A 16,922-nucleotide genomic window follows, 5' to 3' on the forward strand; every position below is an offset into this window, starting at 1 on the left:
ACGAGGAGATCACCTAGTGGTAGAAAATTACTATAAGCAGGATCCCCGGAATGGACCGCCTCCTTTGCCAACTTGTCCACCCTCTCGTTGCCGGGAATACCACAATGGCTAGGGATCCAAGACATATAAATGCTTTTATTGGATGCCTCTGATAAGGAAAGAAGAAATCGAGTTTTTGCGCAGAGTTCGTCCTCGGGATATGAAGATGGGGGGATTTGATTTTTTGTAAGGCACTCAGGGAATCCGACAGGATAAGAAACTTGCTATATTGTGAGCTTAAAGCGTATTTGACAGCTTCTCGGATTGCGATACATTCCGCTGTAAATACGGATGCATTCTTGTGCAATTTGTACAACTTTTGAAAGTCGTCGTCTTCACAATATATGGCCGCACTCGTGTGGGTTGGCGAATCTGACCGAGATCCATCCATAATACAATGAAAAAAAATATATATACATGATTTAAACTTGACACTGGCTAGAACACCCCTTTAGGGAGGTTAAAAAGCCAATAAACAAAGAAGAAGAATGTACATAACTTAAAATAAATAAAACAATTTTTTTATTACAAATTTATTGAACTCATTATAAAAAATAAAATAGTTTATACAAAAAAAATATATATTTTTTATTGCATGTTTAGGTACATTATTATAATAATAAAAATACGTACATAGTTTTATTCCACTTTTATTTATAAATTTTTACCAGTGACCGGGTTTTGTCGCGACCGACATCGTCAGACTGGTGGGAGACTAAACAAATGTCTATGTTATATATAAGAATTTCTTAATTACCCTCAGGCCAAAGAACATAGCTGTCGATAGAACTACCAAATAGCGGCCCCTGTTAGTTTTAGTAAAATTTAAAAACATGTATTTCAAAAACATTTTCATTATAAAACTGCATAAAATTATGTAATTTTCACCAGTTTTTATTATATGCATTCAAACAAAACATAAATTCATACAATTGTTTTACTTTGTACTTAAATTATTTTAATTTAAACTCTTTTATTCCCATAATTATATAAAATTATAATTTGCAACCCCTGCTTGCACTTGTATAAAACATAGAGATTTGTTTAGTCTCCCACCAGTCTGACGATGTCGGTCACGAATAACGACGAAACCCGGTAACTGGTAAAAAATTATAAATAAAAGTGGAATAAAACTATATACGTATTTTTATTATTATAATTAAAATGCAGTTCCACCAAGAAATTTCAGTGGAAAAACTCAATCTATTAAAAAGGTTACATTATTATTTTACTAGCCACATATTTCTAAAATATAGATAGTATTATGCTACATAAGATTAATAAATCTAATTACACTATTGAATTGGCGAGGCTGGGAGCTGAGAACAGCCCCAATAGACCCAGAGACCTACTGTGGGTTGCCCAAATATGGTCCTCGTAACGAACTTAATTTGTGGGGTCGGAAGCAGAGTGTAATGCTCTGGCAAAAAGCACCTGCTTATCACCATGCGAAGGAACTACTAAAGGGGTACTGCAAAGCTTGGCTATCTAATGAAACTTGGCCGAAACCAAGTGAGGGTTATCACTAGAGCCCGCTCAGGGCACTGCAGATTGAACAAACACCGCGCTAGAATAAACCTTTCCCAAACTTTTAGATGTAGGTTCTGCAGTGCAGATGAAGAAACACCTACACACATTTTAAATAAATGCGATGCTTCATATCATTTCATTTATTTTATTCATATATTTAGAACATTACTGTAAGAAAATCATATAAATACAATAATAGATCACAAATTATAGTAGATTGTTATGTTATTAAAGTAATATAACAAAATGTAAAAAGAACAATCAAAAGTTTGAAAGTGCTTTCCTAAGGGAAGGCCCACGGTAGGTAAAATACTCGATGCTGTCTCTGCCGAAGATAGTTATTAGATACGAACAGACCTACATCCATCAGAATTTCTGAGTTATGCATGCGACCACCAATCACCTGGAAGAAGTGAACACCCAAATGAACGTCCCTCCTCCTCCATAATGACTGATAGTCTAGCATCCCCATCAAAACGTCGGTTGAGAAGAGCCAAGGATAATATCCACTCTTTTTGGTACAGATAGCGCAGAAATTTCTCTTCACCATCAAAGTATCAAGCCTCATGTGGCAACCGAATAATGGAACTAAACTCCAAACGACTTCTTACCGAAGAATTGTACAATGTCCTCATAATCTGAGTGTTAGAAAAGATCTTGGCATTTCTAAGAACAAAACCAAACATTTTAAGGGAGTCATTACATAGATTAACTACATATATGAAGATTAAAAGATAACTGAGCGTCAAACATCACCCCGAGATCTCTGGACGTTGAAGCCCTTTCAAGCCTCACTCAGTCCATGAGATAACGATAGTATATTGTTTTGATGTTCTTGTGTCTGCCATTACAAAACATTTAGAGGCATTGAAGAATAATTTGTTTTGTTTGCTCCATTGAATTATATTTTGAATGTCACACGAAAGAAGCCGCATCCTCGGGGGGACACTGGTTAAACCTGAGGATGTTAAAGAGCCCGATACTTCGGAGGGGGAGATTTAGCAAACATGTGAACTCTCGTCCTCCACACGGTAGCCAGGCTCTTTAAATACCTGGACTTAAGCGAGAAATAATTTAAGGGGACCTGTCATAACAGATCTACACAGGTTGCAGTGACGTCAGGAGCTTATATATGCTAACACCCATTTTTTCCAATAGGAATAAGTGCCTGCATTCGGTAGCGTGCCTAGGATTTACCAGTAAGGCAAGCCCATTTGCATATATTTTTAATTTACCTTACGGCCTCGTAGTATAGTGGTCAGCGCGTTCGCCTACCATGCAAGAGGTCTCGGGTTCGATTCCCGACATGGTTGACATGAAATATTTGTTTAATTTTTCACTAGAATATGTTAAAGTCCCTGGATTGGTACCTCAAGCGTAAGACTGATCATCTTACCTTCATGTAACAAAATGATCAAGTTACACTGCGATTTGTGTACTGATGCAGTGCTCTATGCACCATTAGGTGCGGAAAGGCAATGATTATGAATTCACTTGTGTGAAAACATGATGTATGCTTTCTTCACTACACTTGTACAGTCTACAAAGCATCCAGAAGGCATATTATGACAAATAACAATATCTTATGAAAATATGCATAAGATAATCTTTCTGAGTTTGTTTAAATAAACGAAATAAAGAAAACACAATATTATTTTATATAAAAGTTATTGCTAGATATCAACCATTATCAATAACATCAATATAATATAACATGCGTTGAAAGATAGTCATCGGAACCCATAGTTACATAAATAAAGTAATGATAGATTATTATTGATACAGGATAGAGGTAAAGGTTCATTGTAGATAGGCAAATAAAAACGGAACGTTGGCCATCTCCGAACTCATTTTATATATGACGTTTGCACAAAAATGCTAGTGAATTACTATAAATCTTAATCAGTAAGGGTCTTTAATCAATTTATTAAAAAAAAAACTGTTTCAAATTTTCAAATTCCGTAAAAAAGAGCATAATAAACAATCGTAAAGTACGTTCGATACAAAATACGAGAGGCGCTCTCTGCTACATTTACCCTAAAGAAGCTGGCTTCAGATTCCCATATAAAACTCGACATATACAGACAAACATTTTATGAGTTTACTGTTAGCATCACATGCGAATTGCGCCGTGAAAAAAGACCCATAAAAACCCCACGTGCGTGAGCGAGATAAGAAGACATAGTGCCGTTCGCCCACACGGATTTCAAATGGTCCGGATCTCGGGATGCGAACATTACCAACGTCGAACAGGTCTCTAATTCTCATGCGGCGCGAAATTTAAGCAACAAAATGAATTATTTTTAAGCGTTGTTCCAGAATTGGTAATTTTTAAATAAAATTAACAGGCAAGCCCGGCTTGTGGGCTTCTATGGAAATACCGCCACTGCCTGTATTGTGTGCAATTTCAGACGACATTTAAAATAAGGGCGACCTCTTCATGTAGCTGACAAAAAAAAACAACAGATTTTTTATCAATATAAATTTTTATTAATCACAAAAACATTTCATTCTAAAAAAATGCAGTAATTTAAATCAATAAATATTTTTTATCGAAATTTTTCCATGAATATGAAGCACATAATTTAATTAGTTACAGATATTTAATTTCTTTTATACTCTACTAATTGCTAATTAATTATTTCTTAAATAGATTTACTGCAAAATAATGCAATATGTAATAACAATGAAGTCGGCTAAAACTGTTTTGTGGTATCGCGGTAGTGTCACGGCCTCTGGATCGGAGATCCGAGGTTCGAACCAACTGTACAACAACATGATTTACATTTAGCGCATTTATTTACGCCTGGTTGAAAATATATTTTTTTTTGAATATTTGGGTAAAAACAAATATTTCTTTTTACTTAAAAGACAAAAAGTGATGATTTAAACAAGGCATAACACGTTAACCCGTTCAGCCTGGGTGTTCATTCAAATATATACAAAATTTAATATTTATTTTCTTACATACCTACCGAAATTAAAAAGAGTTTTACTTAAAATTACAAGTATTTCTATGTCTCTATTTTTATGCGTATGTTAGTAGTCAGAATTACTGAGAAAAGTAACTTTGTATGAATGCATAATTTAACGTATATGCTATGATAATAAACAAATAAAATAATACGTATTTCACGAATTTTGTTGCATTATCATCAGTTTGAGAGCCAGTGTTCATTAAAAATTAATGTAAAAAAAAAAACATTTCTTAAGTATTAAATATTTGTAAAAAAAAATATTTATTTTTTCCACGACAACAGGCCAGGCCCAATTACAGTGGCGAATTACCCAGGCTCGAGAAAAATCCCATTCAATTTTTGTGTTCTCTCCGGGAATCGAACCCAGAATCTTCCGTGCGCGAGTCAAGCGTCTTGACCACTACACCACGGAGGCCGCCCATGTATTCCACGGAATAATTTCAAGCGTGAAAGAATTAACATGACAGTATGAACTTTCTAAAATCGATTGCCTGACAGCACAAATTCTACTCTGGTTAATATTAAGTATTTTAAAAAAGATAATTATAAATATCGTTCGAAGTTCATCCCAATGACTCGTTATTACATTTAAAACGGCTCTAAGACAAACATTTTCTACCAACTATTTACTCCAGTGTAGGTAAACAAATACGTTTAAACCATATTATATTGATAATCAACGATAAAAAGTCTCCTTAACTTAATTATGATGATTCGTAGTTAAAAATAAGTACAGTCCACTACAATTTTTAATACACTTTGCTTACATATTCAATGATATTCCTGATTTGTGAAAATACCTCGGAGTAATAATACGCCATCCGCTTTTAGTGTCGAAAACCATTCGATGATTACACTATGCAGCAAAAAAGCTTTCTTTTGTCTCGGAAAGAAAAATATGGGAATCTGATAGTATTTTTTTTCCAGAATTCAAATATGATAGGCTGGAGGTTGGGCTTATCCAGAGACCTATATACATACGAGTTAGAAACTACTTTGAATATATCTTCTCTTCAAGACCGTCGAAATAAATCCGACCTTATAGTCCTATTTAAAATTCTCAACTCACTCTTTGATGCGCCTGAACTACTGAGATTAATAAAATTAAATATCCCCACTAGAAACCTCAGACAAAACTTACTCTTTCATACCGATAACCATAAAACTAACTATGGTTTTCATTCCCCTGTGCCCAGAATTCTTAGGTCTGCCAACAAACATACCAGTCTTGATTTCTTTGATAACCAGTTGTCTTCTTTCAAACGATCACTGAATCAAATTAAATTATAAACACCTGTCTCCCGCTTCTACTCCCACCAAGTCTACTATATACTATTGTCTTTCTACTTTCTTTTATAATAATTTTCTATGTGTAAATATGTCCTTAAAACTGCTCATTGGGCATATATATGAAAACATAAATTATGGTTTTATCATAAAATTCTAATTTACTGTCAAACGGTACCTAGATGTTAAGGTGGTATTACTGATTACCGCAATCAACACCTCGCTACAACTTCATATTACATTCCTAGCTAATGACACCCCGAAGCTAACTTCATACAACACAATTTTAGTTACTAAAACACCCGCTAGGCATCATTATATATAAACCGCACACTAAAGCAACTTCACGCAATACGATTTCTCCCGCTTCCACTCCCACAAAGTCTACTATAAACCATTGAGTCTTTCTAATTTTGTTATAATAATTTTCTATGTATAAATGTGTCCATAAAAATGCCCATTGGGCGTATATATAAATAAATAAAATATGATATCGGATTCTCCCCATCACACAGGGTTTCCTAAGATACGGGCATTAATACTTTCAAACATTTTAATACCTTAACATTCTGACTTACCTAGAAACCGTGACATTTTTGAATGCTTGCAAAGGTGCATTCTCCGGTGGATTCAATAGTTGTGAAAGCTTTTCATCGTGCATTCGTGATCGTATTTGTAGACCCCCAAATATTCCATCTTTGATTTTTGCATCATTAATTTTAAGAAACTTGTGTTACATATTGTCCCATGGCTTTGATGAAACTCCGTTGGTGACGGAGAAATTCCGAATACATATTTGAGAACAGGGTAAAATACTGCATTAAGTTCACCTTTTGGTATTTGTGAGACAAAAATCATGTAGACCAGTGTTGTGTTATCAATCATGAAGTTAGCTGCAGTTTACGTCCATACAACGGGCCGCAGGTGCTCAGGCCGAGAATTGCAAGTGTAAACCAAACTGTCCGTTACACGTTTGCTGTTAAACCAAAAATTTGGACCGCTATAGTTATATGCAATCGAGCGAAAGGGCATCTCTATAAGCGGGAGCGAATCATTACTCTGAGGAAAATACCCTATTGTGAATCAGGTACAAATGAAAAATGACATAAAACTTAATTCAAATCTTGGATGGATTTGACTAACTAATATACCGGAGGATTGACATGTTTCTCTCTTAATTCATATATTGAGATTGATTTGAAGACGTCGTTTATTAAATACTTTTGATGGTCCGGCGAAAATCACATGTTTTAATGTCGTTTCCGGAACTAAACGGTCAAGTCTCTAGCCTAACTTGCGGCAAACGATAATTAGCGACTGCCGGCGATTACGTGATCCTCTGAATACAGCAGATCCGGCCGGCGTCGCCCGTGTCGGCCATTCACAATTTTCTCAAGTCCAGCACGAAGACACTGCCATCGGACGCGCTGGCGCCGACCTTGGACCCGCGCGAGTTCCAGCAGACCTCGAAGATGCCCCCCGTTCCCTTGTAGCTGTGCACGAGCTGCCCGGTCTGCGTGGACCAAATGTGCACGCACTTGTCGAAGGACCCGCTGGCCAGGAACTTCCCGTCGGGAGAGAAGGCCACGCTGTACACCGGTTCTGTGTGCTTTGTCAGGGTGTGGATGCAGGCTCCCCTCTCCACGTCCCAGAGACGAACGGTGGAGTCGAAGCTGGCGCTGGCCAGTATAAGATTCATGTTTGGATTCAGGGTTCCCGGGCCGGTGGGCGACCACTTGATGGTGTATATCTCCTTGGAATGGGCCTGCAGATCGTGCACGCACGTATCCTGCTTCATGGACCAGATCTTCAGCGTCATGTCGTCGGAGCACGAGGCGAGGAGCTGGCCTTGCGGGTCCCATTTGATCGCGTTTACTTCATTCTGAAAATGCAAAAGGCATTTTAAAAATAGAAGCATTGTATGGGGAAAGCAGAAGGGGTAGAGATATATTTCACGCCGGCACTGCTCTAAAAGTGCGAAAAGTTAGGATATTATAACAAATAAATCAAAAACAATAACAGAAAATAAATCTAATTAACGGTCTGATACATGTTGCCAGATCAGTCAAGAATCCAGACTTAGTCAAGAATGGTAGAACTTTCAGATTATTCATTCAGTTTGCTAGCTCATGGGTTGAGGAATGGGAGACTCTCGGGGGACTTGTGAATTTTATAAAAAAATACTATGCGGGAAATGGAGTTATTGAAATAAGACATTACGAAACTGGAATTTTTACCCGCTGTATGAACTTGTAATTGGTTAATATTTGTTACCGTATGTCCTTGGAAGCTCTTGATGGGTTTGTCGACATTGAGTTTGCAGACGTGGATGCACTGGTCAGTGGAGCAGCTGGCGAAGGAGGTGTTGCTCTGCCAGTCGACGTCGAGAGCCGGCGCCGAGTGGAAGGAGAACTGCTGCGTGCACTGACCCGACGCTGCGTCCCAAATTATAGTCGTCTTGTCCACCTGAAACAAGTCATTATTTATTTAAAGATGTCTTAATCAGTGTGTCTTTAAAACTGCAAAGTATCGTGAAAGGGTATCGAAATGAGACAGCCCGGGTTTGCCTGATCGCGGGATAAGGTAAAATTCATCATTATCTTTTCCTTTCCATACCAAATGATGCATAGGGCACTGCATAGTTACAACAATAGTATGAAGGTAAGATGATCAGTAAAATTTAGGAATGTAAAAACGAAGTTTTATTTTACTTATGAACAAAATAATAATTTGACATTCCGAAATGTATTTATTGGCTAGTGAAGTGGCTACGTACACAAAAAAGGTGAATTGGTTGGTTGGTGAATAAGTTGGATTATTAAAATAAAAATATAATCTCTACAACAAAACATCACACTGTCTCTGTAAGGGTAGGCAGAGATGATAGAACACCACATCACTCTATCTTTGCATACAAATCTCGCTTCCTCTACATTTGTACATCTTCTGAAGCACGCGTGCCGATTATTCTGACTTTTGACATGTCCATCAAATATTTGTTGTGTTTGGTCAAGCCAAGTCTTTCTCAGTCTTCCTGTATTTCTGCATCCATCAACATTTGCGTTTCAAATCGACCGAATTCCAGAAGTCACACTAAAGGATGGGTCATGGGGTCTACCACAAATTCGAAATTTGGGCAAAGAAATTTCAGGTTTCTGGGCCCCAAAATATTCAATATGTTACCCGAACATTACAAAACCGTGGCCCGAATTCTATTAAACAAATTCGTAATAAAATGGTTACTGGATTTAGGTAGAGAAAAATCGGAAAACTTACTAAAAAACATTCTAAAATAATAAATGGTATTTATTTTGTATAATTTTATAATAAATTAACTAGTAGGTAATCATGTGATTGTTTATTTTTGCAAAAAATGGTTGCCTTAAAACAGTTTGTACCTAGTTAGGCACACTAGACATAATGCAGAGAATTCTGTTACCTAAGTATGTACGTAATGGTTTCTCATTTAATAAGATATATACAAGAATCAAAATGTTACCTGTGTCGATATTCGCTAATAAGCGGAATGGGGAATGTTGTAAAAACGTAAAGTGAATATCGATAATTCAGAATTTGAAAAAATTCTACCTCATCTCTGTAGGAATATTGATAAAAAAAAATGTACGTAGTAGATAAAGAAATTGTAATTTTTGTTAATAAACCATTATTATTATTATTACTATTGTAAATATTCTTAGCGGTTCTTTCAATGTCCATTTGCTCTACATGTCCAAGCCAGCGCAGAGCTCCTTTTCTGATTTCGTCGATAATGCTCAATTGTCTCAGCCTTACATAATGTACAGACCTCTACATTTGTATAATCTCAATGGGGTAACAAATTCACTACCTTTTTTCACGCGCACGACACACTCAAAATAATAATCAATTCCTATATTGGAAAAACTTCACGTAAATTTAAAGTTAGAATCAAAGAACATATAAGATGTCTGAGTAATAATAATTTTTCAGAATTCGCGAATCATCTTATATCCGAAAACCATGAATTTAATCAAGAAAAGTGTGTAGAAATTTTGCATGTCAATAAAAATGGTTTTCGTTTAGATAATTTAGAACGATTAGAAATTAGTAAAGCCATTAATCAAAAACTTCAAATAATAAATAATCAATTAAATTTAACTTCGAGTCCTCTTTTAAAACTATTCCCGTTATGATTTATTTTATCTTCTTTCTCTCTCTTTCTTTCAATTTTCTGTCTCTTTCATACAATATTTTATTATATAAATAGCAACGCGTGTAATTATAAGTTAGTTAAATTCCTGACGATGAGGTAGTAACCTCGAAACCGGTCGAAGTGTAATTAAAAAAAAAAAAAAAAATTAAGTGGTTTATACAAATTTATAAACAAATAAGTGCAATTAATATCATGTTGAAAAAGAAGACAATCACTGGGAGATTCAATCAATTATACTTATATGAATATTTATCTTTACAAAGAGCTAGGTACTCACCCCGGCACTGAGGATAAAGTTGCTTCTCTTGTTCCACTTGAGGGAGAAGATGGGTCCCTTGTGCTGGCCGAGAGTGGAAGAAAGGTGGCCATCTGTGGTCCAGATGCGAGCGTAGCCATCGTACGAGCCTGTAGCCAGTAACTGACCATCGCACTGTCAACAAAAGATATTTATTTACTTATATTATACATTTTAGACACTTTTTCAGGGTTAAACACAGAAAGATAGAAATATACTCACATTCCAATCCAGGGAGGTGACATCCTTGTTGCTGGGGACCTCGGCCCCCCCACGCTGTATACAGTGACGCAGCACTAGCTGATTGGGGGACGCGGAAGGGTTATCTGACATGTCCCAGATCCTGAAATGAGAATCAACTATCACAATGCTCCGAGACAGGTCATTGGAATGCGTATTAAAATTATTATTTCCCTAGCAGCATTCTTCTTCTACTTTTCCACATCCGCTCCTAAGTGGAGCATGTGGACATCACCAGTTGTCTCCAAGAGACCCTATCGCCAGCCAGCATTTTTGCCTCTTCCCATGTCAATTCAGCGCCTCTTAATTCCGCCGAATAAAGTCTAAAGATCGACATTGACGGCCTCCCAGGACGGCGTGAGCCCGCAGGTTTAAAGAAGAGGCAGCTTGGGTTTAGGTTCTCCCGAGGCATGCGCAGCACGTGTCCGAGCCAGGTCCACCGCCGCATCCTCAAGACGCTCATTATAGGAGGCTGCTGCGTCCGTTTTCGGACTTCAATGCTAGTTATAAAATCGAACCACCTTATACGTAATATTCTTCTCAAGCACTTACTCTCAAAACTCTGAAGTTTGGTGTTTTGAGCTTTGGTAAGGTGCCAGATTTGCACCCATATGGGAGTACGGGCATTATACAAAAGTTGAAAAATCGGCATTTCATTTTGACCAAGTATAGACTTGAGTTCCAGACAACACGCATCATGTTAAAAGTTGCTCCAGCGATTCCTAGGTGGATTGCGAGCTCTTTGTGCTTCCATCCTCAGTTATGTGAACTCCCAAGTATTTAAAGCTGTCAACTTTCTCGATCCTTTTTCCATTATTATAGAGAGGTTGATCAGGGTCAGGACAGGATTTGTTGCACATAATCGGAGTCTTTGTTGGTAAATAACTTAGATATTTACGTTATAATTAATAAAAATCGACTACAGTGAATTGCAGTATGTTTGGTTGCAGCAGTAGGAGCGTCAAAGCTGTTAAAGGAGTCAGTTTTCACAGGTAATTGATTTTGAATATTTTCCCATTTTTGGCATTTATTGTCCTTTAAACTTAAAAACTTTTCTTATGATTACACATTTACTTCAGATACTATTTTTTCTCAATTTAGGGGATAAATTTGTGAATTAAAGTATGTTTACTGTTGCTAATGACAGTTGACTACGGGCAATATGTCGGGGCCGCACTGGCATCCATATATTTCGAGTCTTTATCGAGTAGAGGTCAATTAAAATTTTGCTCGAAAACAGCAACATTAACCTTGAAATTGCATTTAAAATGACGTGTCCAAATTTCAGGCAGCTACGACTCGCCGTTTCGGAGATATGACGGACAAACAAACTCAACACAGGACTTTGGTTCCATGGAGTTGGGATTTATGTCTCAATAAATGTAACATAAGTATATTGTGAATAAATAAATAAAAAATAAACACACACTTGGATTTTCAGTTTTATAAAATAAATATAGGCGAATTATAGAAAAATAAATTGGAATAACCCTGCAATAATAAATAAACAGGTACATATATAAAAGTATTTACAATGCAAATAAATATCCATTTGGCAATTCTTAACCTGAGTACGGCGCATTGTTTTGATGGGAACTGTAGCTAACTTAATACCCAATAGTCATAGAATGGTTTTCCTGCGTTTGGGCTCCTCTATAGCTTGGCGCATTATTACAAGTTTGTAACCTTTTTATTTTACTTCTAGTGGTCATGTTTAAATTTGAAGAAAAATGGAATACCTGGCAGTACTGTCTCCAGACCCACTAGCTAGCAAGTCGGTGGAAGGGTTCCATGCGCAGATGAAGACTTCGGATTCGTGTCCCCTCAGCACGGTCGCTTTGCTGGCAGGAATCTCAATAGAAGTGTCAACCTGGGGAGCGTTAAAAGCCACTGCTAAATTAACAAGTCAAAACAAAAATACAAACAATCTAACAATCAGTTTGAGATATCCTCTGTATGTCAGTGGCAAATAGTGATTTTATTTACAGGTAAGCTATAAAAAAATAGCATATATTTGTACCTACATAGAAGTTACATAATATAATGTAAGTAATATATACTATAAATTGATATTTTTCTGTGGTTTTGTGTGATAACACAACTCTCATCCATGAAATCAACTCAAACGACATAACTTCGTGATATATTATCCATTACTTTAATACAGAACTCATTAAAAAATAAATAAACAATAGCATTATGAAATCAGTCGATATTAGGTATTCAATTGAAATGTCAACTGGCCGAATTGTTCTAGAAATTAATTGTGCTAAAAACAGCCACGTCAAGCGCTATGAAAGTAATTATAGTCTTATGTCAAAAGTACCATCTTAGAGAAAAATAGCCCTTAAGAAATAATTTTTGAATTACTGTTTTCCAAATCAAGAATCTTAAAATTATTTGTGTAATCTGCAGACCCTGCAATGTGCGAATGTCAGCTTGAAGAAGAAGACTTCAACCATGTTTTGAGATTCTATCTCCGTGGCAACAAATTAAGATCTAAATCATTCCCTCGGGAGAAAATCCAGCATTTGGAAACAAACATTTGGACACACCATATTGCCGATTAAACTAACTGGTACAAGAAGAAGTATGAAAATTAAGAAATTGTTTTCAGACATAGAAGATTTATTTTAAAAATAAAAGATTAGTGACATTCCAAATTAGCGGATTTTAGTGTCATATGTCTTTTAATTCTACGAGGTATTTATATATCGAGAAAGTAAGTTTCGCTTGTATTCTTAATGACTGGGATTAATCCGTGACACAAATAGATATTCCTACCTCCATTCCGTCGGGGGCGGGCGTCGCGACCCCCGCCGACGCCGTGTTGCTGTTGACGCCCTCCTCTCCATTTTGGTCAGGCGCAGGGGGCCCGGTGGGCGTGGGGGCGGCGCCTGGTGCGGGCCCCGTGGGCGTGGCGGCCGGCTCCACCTTGAGCGCCTGCTTCTGTTGGTTCTGCTGGTTCTGGCGGGAGGCGACCACCTCTGGCATCACGGCGTCGATGAGACTGAGACTCTCCACCAGGCGGGTTTCCGTGCCTGGAAAGTTTTAAAGAAAAGTTTTGAAGGGTTCTGCCCAGGTTACATTTAACCGTTAGGATACGAAGATTTTTTTTGCAGAGATTAAATTAAATTAATGTGAGTTACGTAATGTGGTGACTGGTGACCAGACTACAGATCCAAATTACTACAAACTAATGAGTCGTATAAACAAAAGAAAAGCTCGATAGACATTACGGTGAGTCTGCTCCACTATAATATCAAGAAAATCCTCGATATAGTTATGAATGATCGCCGAGTCGAGTTGCGTGAGATTTTTGAAATGGTAAACATCTCATATGAACGTGTGTTCAACATTTTGCATATGAAAAAGCTATTGGCAAGATGGGTGCCACGTTTGCTCAGTGTCGAACAAAAACGAGTTCGAAAGACCACTTCACAGCAGTGTTTGGACATGATAAAGCGTAATCCTGTTGATTTTTGGCGTCGATTAATAACTGTTGATGAAACATGGGTGCATCACTATACACCTGAAACCAAAAATCAATCGAAACAATAGGTGGAAGCTGGTGGAAGTGCTCCGAAGAAGGCAAAGGCAGTGAAATCAGCTGGCAAGGTTATGGCCACTGTATTTTGGGATGCACTCGGAATATTGCTCATCGATTATCTTGAAAAAGGATACACAATCACAGGAAAGTATTATTGTGAGTTATTGGATCAATTGAATAATGCAATCAAGGAAAAACGACCACATTTAAAGAAGAAAAAAGTGCTCTTTCTTCAAGAGCACGCACCGGTTCACACAGCATTAGATACGATGTTAAAATTACGTGAAGTACACTTCAAATTGGTTGATCACCCCCCTATAGTTCAGATTTAGCTCCTAGTGACTTTTTCCTGTTTTGAAACTTGAAAAAATGGCTCCCTGGAAAAAGATTCAGCTCAAACGAAGAAGTGATTACCGAAACTAACGCGTATTTTGAGAGGTTCCCGAAATCGTATTATTCGGATGGCATAAAAAAGTTGGAATATCGTCTTACTAAGTGTGTCGAAGTAAAAGGAGACTATGTTTAGAAATAAATGGTTTTTGAAAAACTAAAATGTTTTTTTCTTACTTAGGTAGCATTATTTTCAATCCGCCTTCGTATGTATTAATATTTCAATGATCAGAGTGGAGTTTTCTGTGAAGTTACCTTTTGCTTTTTTCAAAAATAGCTATCGTATTTGTATACTGTACGTCCGAAGACAACAGTTAAAACTGGGTGCTTTCAAGAGTTTGAGGATGGTTCTAGTTCCCATAATAAACAATTTATCAAAAAACAAAAGATAGGAACACGCCAATGATATATAACTAGTCCTTAAAATATAGCTTGATTAAAATGACAGCTGCCAAACTAATGTCAATAGTTAAATTTATTTCAACAGAGAGGGAAAACGTTTTTGAGAAGGGAATATGGAAGTCTAGGCATTCACAGGGCTTATGACCTGTCATTGGCTGGTTTAAGTGGCCACTTTACACACTGTGTAACATTCACCATTCTGCCTATGTTTGAACATCCACATTTCCTCAACACTTCCATCTGTTGACTTTTGTGAAGTAAAAGAGCTGAAACCTTTATCACGTGGGTGAGATTCATCCGGCTGAACCAAATCACCTACTAGGCAACACAGTGTGTAAAGTGGCCACTTAAACCAGCCACTGACAGGTCATAAGCCCTGTGAATGCCTAGACTTCCATATTCTCCTCTCAAAAACGTTTTCCCTCTCTGTTGAAATAAATTTAAATATGAACAACTCCGTAGGGAGAAAATCCAGCCAGTCTGCAAGCATTTGGACATACTCAAACATTGTCAATAGTGATGGGAAATTACTGATCACTGATCATGTACCAATCAAATCGATTTTATCAGTTTTTTCATGCAAACATGGAACTCTGTTTCCGAAAATTGATATAAAAATGCAAAAACAAGCCTATTCTAGTGTGTTTAAGACAATTATTTACCAAAAAATAAGACATTTTTACTTTTTTCATGAACATCAAATGAATTATTTTTTTATTCGATCAATTTACATTGATCAATTTGTCCATCCCTACATTTTTGAAAAATGATGTAACCTTGTAAGAACGTCGTTAATAATTGGGTTTATTTTAGTTTTAAAGCTGATTTTATATATTTATGTTGATTTATATGTCAAGCATTGTATTAAAAAAATTAATTAACATACCAGATACAAATGATTTTTCGTGTGTCAATATAAATCACTACTTAGACGTTACTACAAACAACGACAACTGTCATTCTAATCAAGCTATATTTTAAGGACTATGTCCATAATCTAGGGAAAAATACAGGAATACATTTGCATGAAGAAAAGTGAGACCGTGATATCCTCTCAATATACAGAATTATATTATATTTTAGGCATCATAAATTAATAGGTCAATGCCTGGGTCTTATGCACGCGGTTTAAAGTACACGCAATGTAGCTACTTCAAAATAAATTAAGGATCGAGTTCCTTTATCATACTTTTCATTATTGCAATATTTTAAGTAAAAAAAACTCCGGTTTACCGTCATCTCCTATGCTTATTTCTGCTTCTGTGTATTGTAGGCCTTTCTGAAGAATGTTGAGTAACGCTGCCGGTGGTACCAGGGCTCCATTAATGTTACTTTGGGAAATATGCGATTCGATGCCGAATGTGTACGCGGAGTGCTGGAAACCTAAAAAAGAACAAATAACCACCATGAAAAACATTCATATTTTCAGAACCAACGATAAAGCGATTTAAATTCGACAGATCGAGTGCATTTCTTGAAATCTGTCGCCGGTTTTATGGAAAAGATACGATCGAATTGAACACAACGGTGGCTTGTATTTGAGAATGAACTCTAGATTAAAGCATGACTTACCCGACTCCTGTAAATACCGGTAAACGAGAAAGTTTACTTCGTCGCTTGAGAAACTCATGATGAAAATGCTCCGATGTTTATATTAATGATAAGTCGTTTTAATTGCCTTTACGAAAGAAAACAACGCTGCGACCTGTCAACCACTCTGTCAACAGCCCGCATTCGTAGACGCAAAACAAGGAACGAGTAAGCCAGAGATATTCTGGATATTCACTATTAACTTCTATGGACTTGTCATAGACAAAAATAATGTTGTGCAGTAAAATGTCGATAATCAAAAGTAAGTTCTTGCAGCATCACCAACTTAGTCATATTGTTCTCAACTTGCGTTCGGCGGTTCTCAAATTGTCACTAATATAAAAAAGAATTATTTCATATGTTTTTAGTAAGGAAATCGTTGAAATTTCGCTGGAAATACCCGCGGAAGACTAAAAAAAACTTCTCGAC

The 16,922-nt window shown here is 36.8% G+C and overlaps 1 protein-coding gene across 1 annotated transcript; it reads right to left on the reverse strand.

Annotated features, from left to right (window-relative positions):
• Positions 1-5,909: 5,909 nt before the first annotated feature.
• ebi (transducin beta like ebi) lies at positions 5,910-16,656 on the reverse strand. The gene is made up of 8 exons (XM_088229684.1): positions 16,476-16,656; positions 16,137-16,286; positions 13,346-13,602; positions 12,301-12,431; positions 10,544-10,664; positions 10,304-10,456; positions 8,109-8,300; positions 5,910-7,716 (listed from the first exon to the last, which is right to left on the reverse strand). The coding sequence occupies exons 1-8, from the start codon at positions 16,531-16,533 to the stop codon at positions 7,216-7,218; spliced, it is 1,563 nt and encodes a 520-aa protein (XP_088085810.1). The 5' UTR covers positions 16,534-16,656; the 3' UTR covers positions 5,910-7,215.
• Positions 16,657-16,922: the final 266 nt, after the last annotated feature.

Source organism: Micrasema longulum, unplaced genomic scaffold (genome assembly GCF_059751315.1).
Source record: "Micrasema longulum isolate JH-2025_06_02 unplaced genomic scaffold, ASM5975131v1 h1tg000695l, whole genome shotgun sequence".
NCBI lineage: Eukaryota > Metazoa > Arthropoda > Insecta > Trichoptera > Brachycentridae > Micrasema > Micrasema longulum.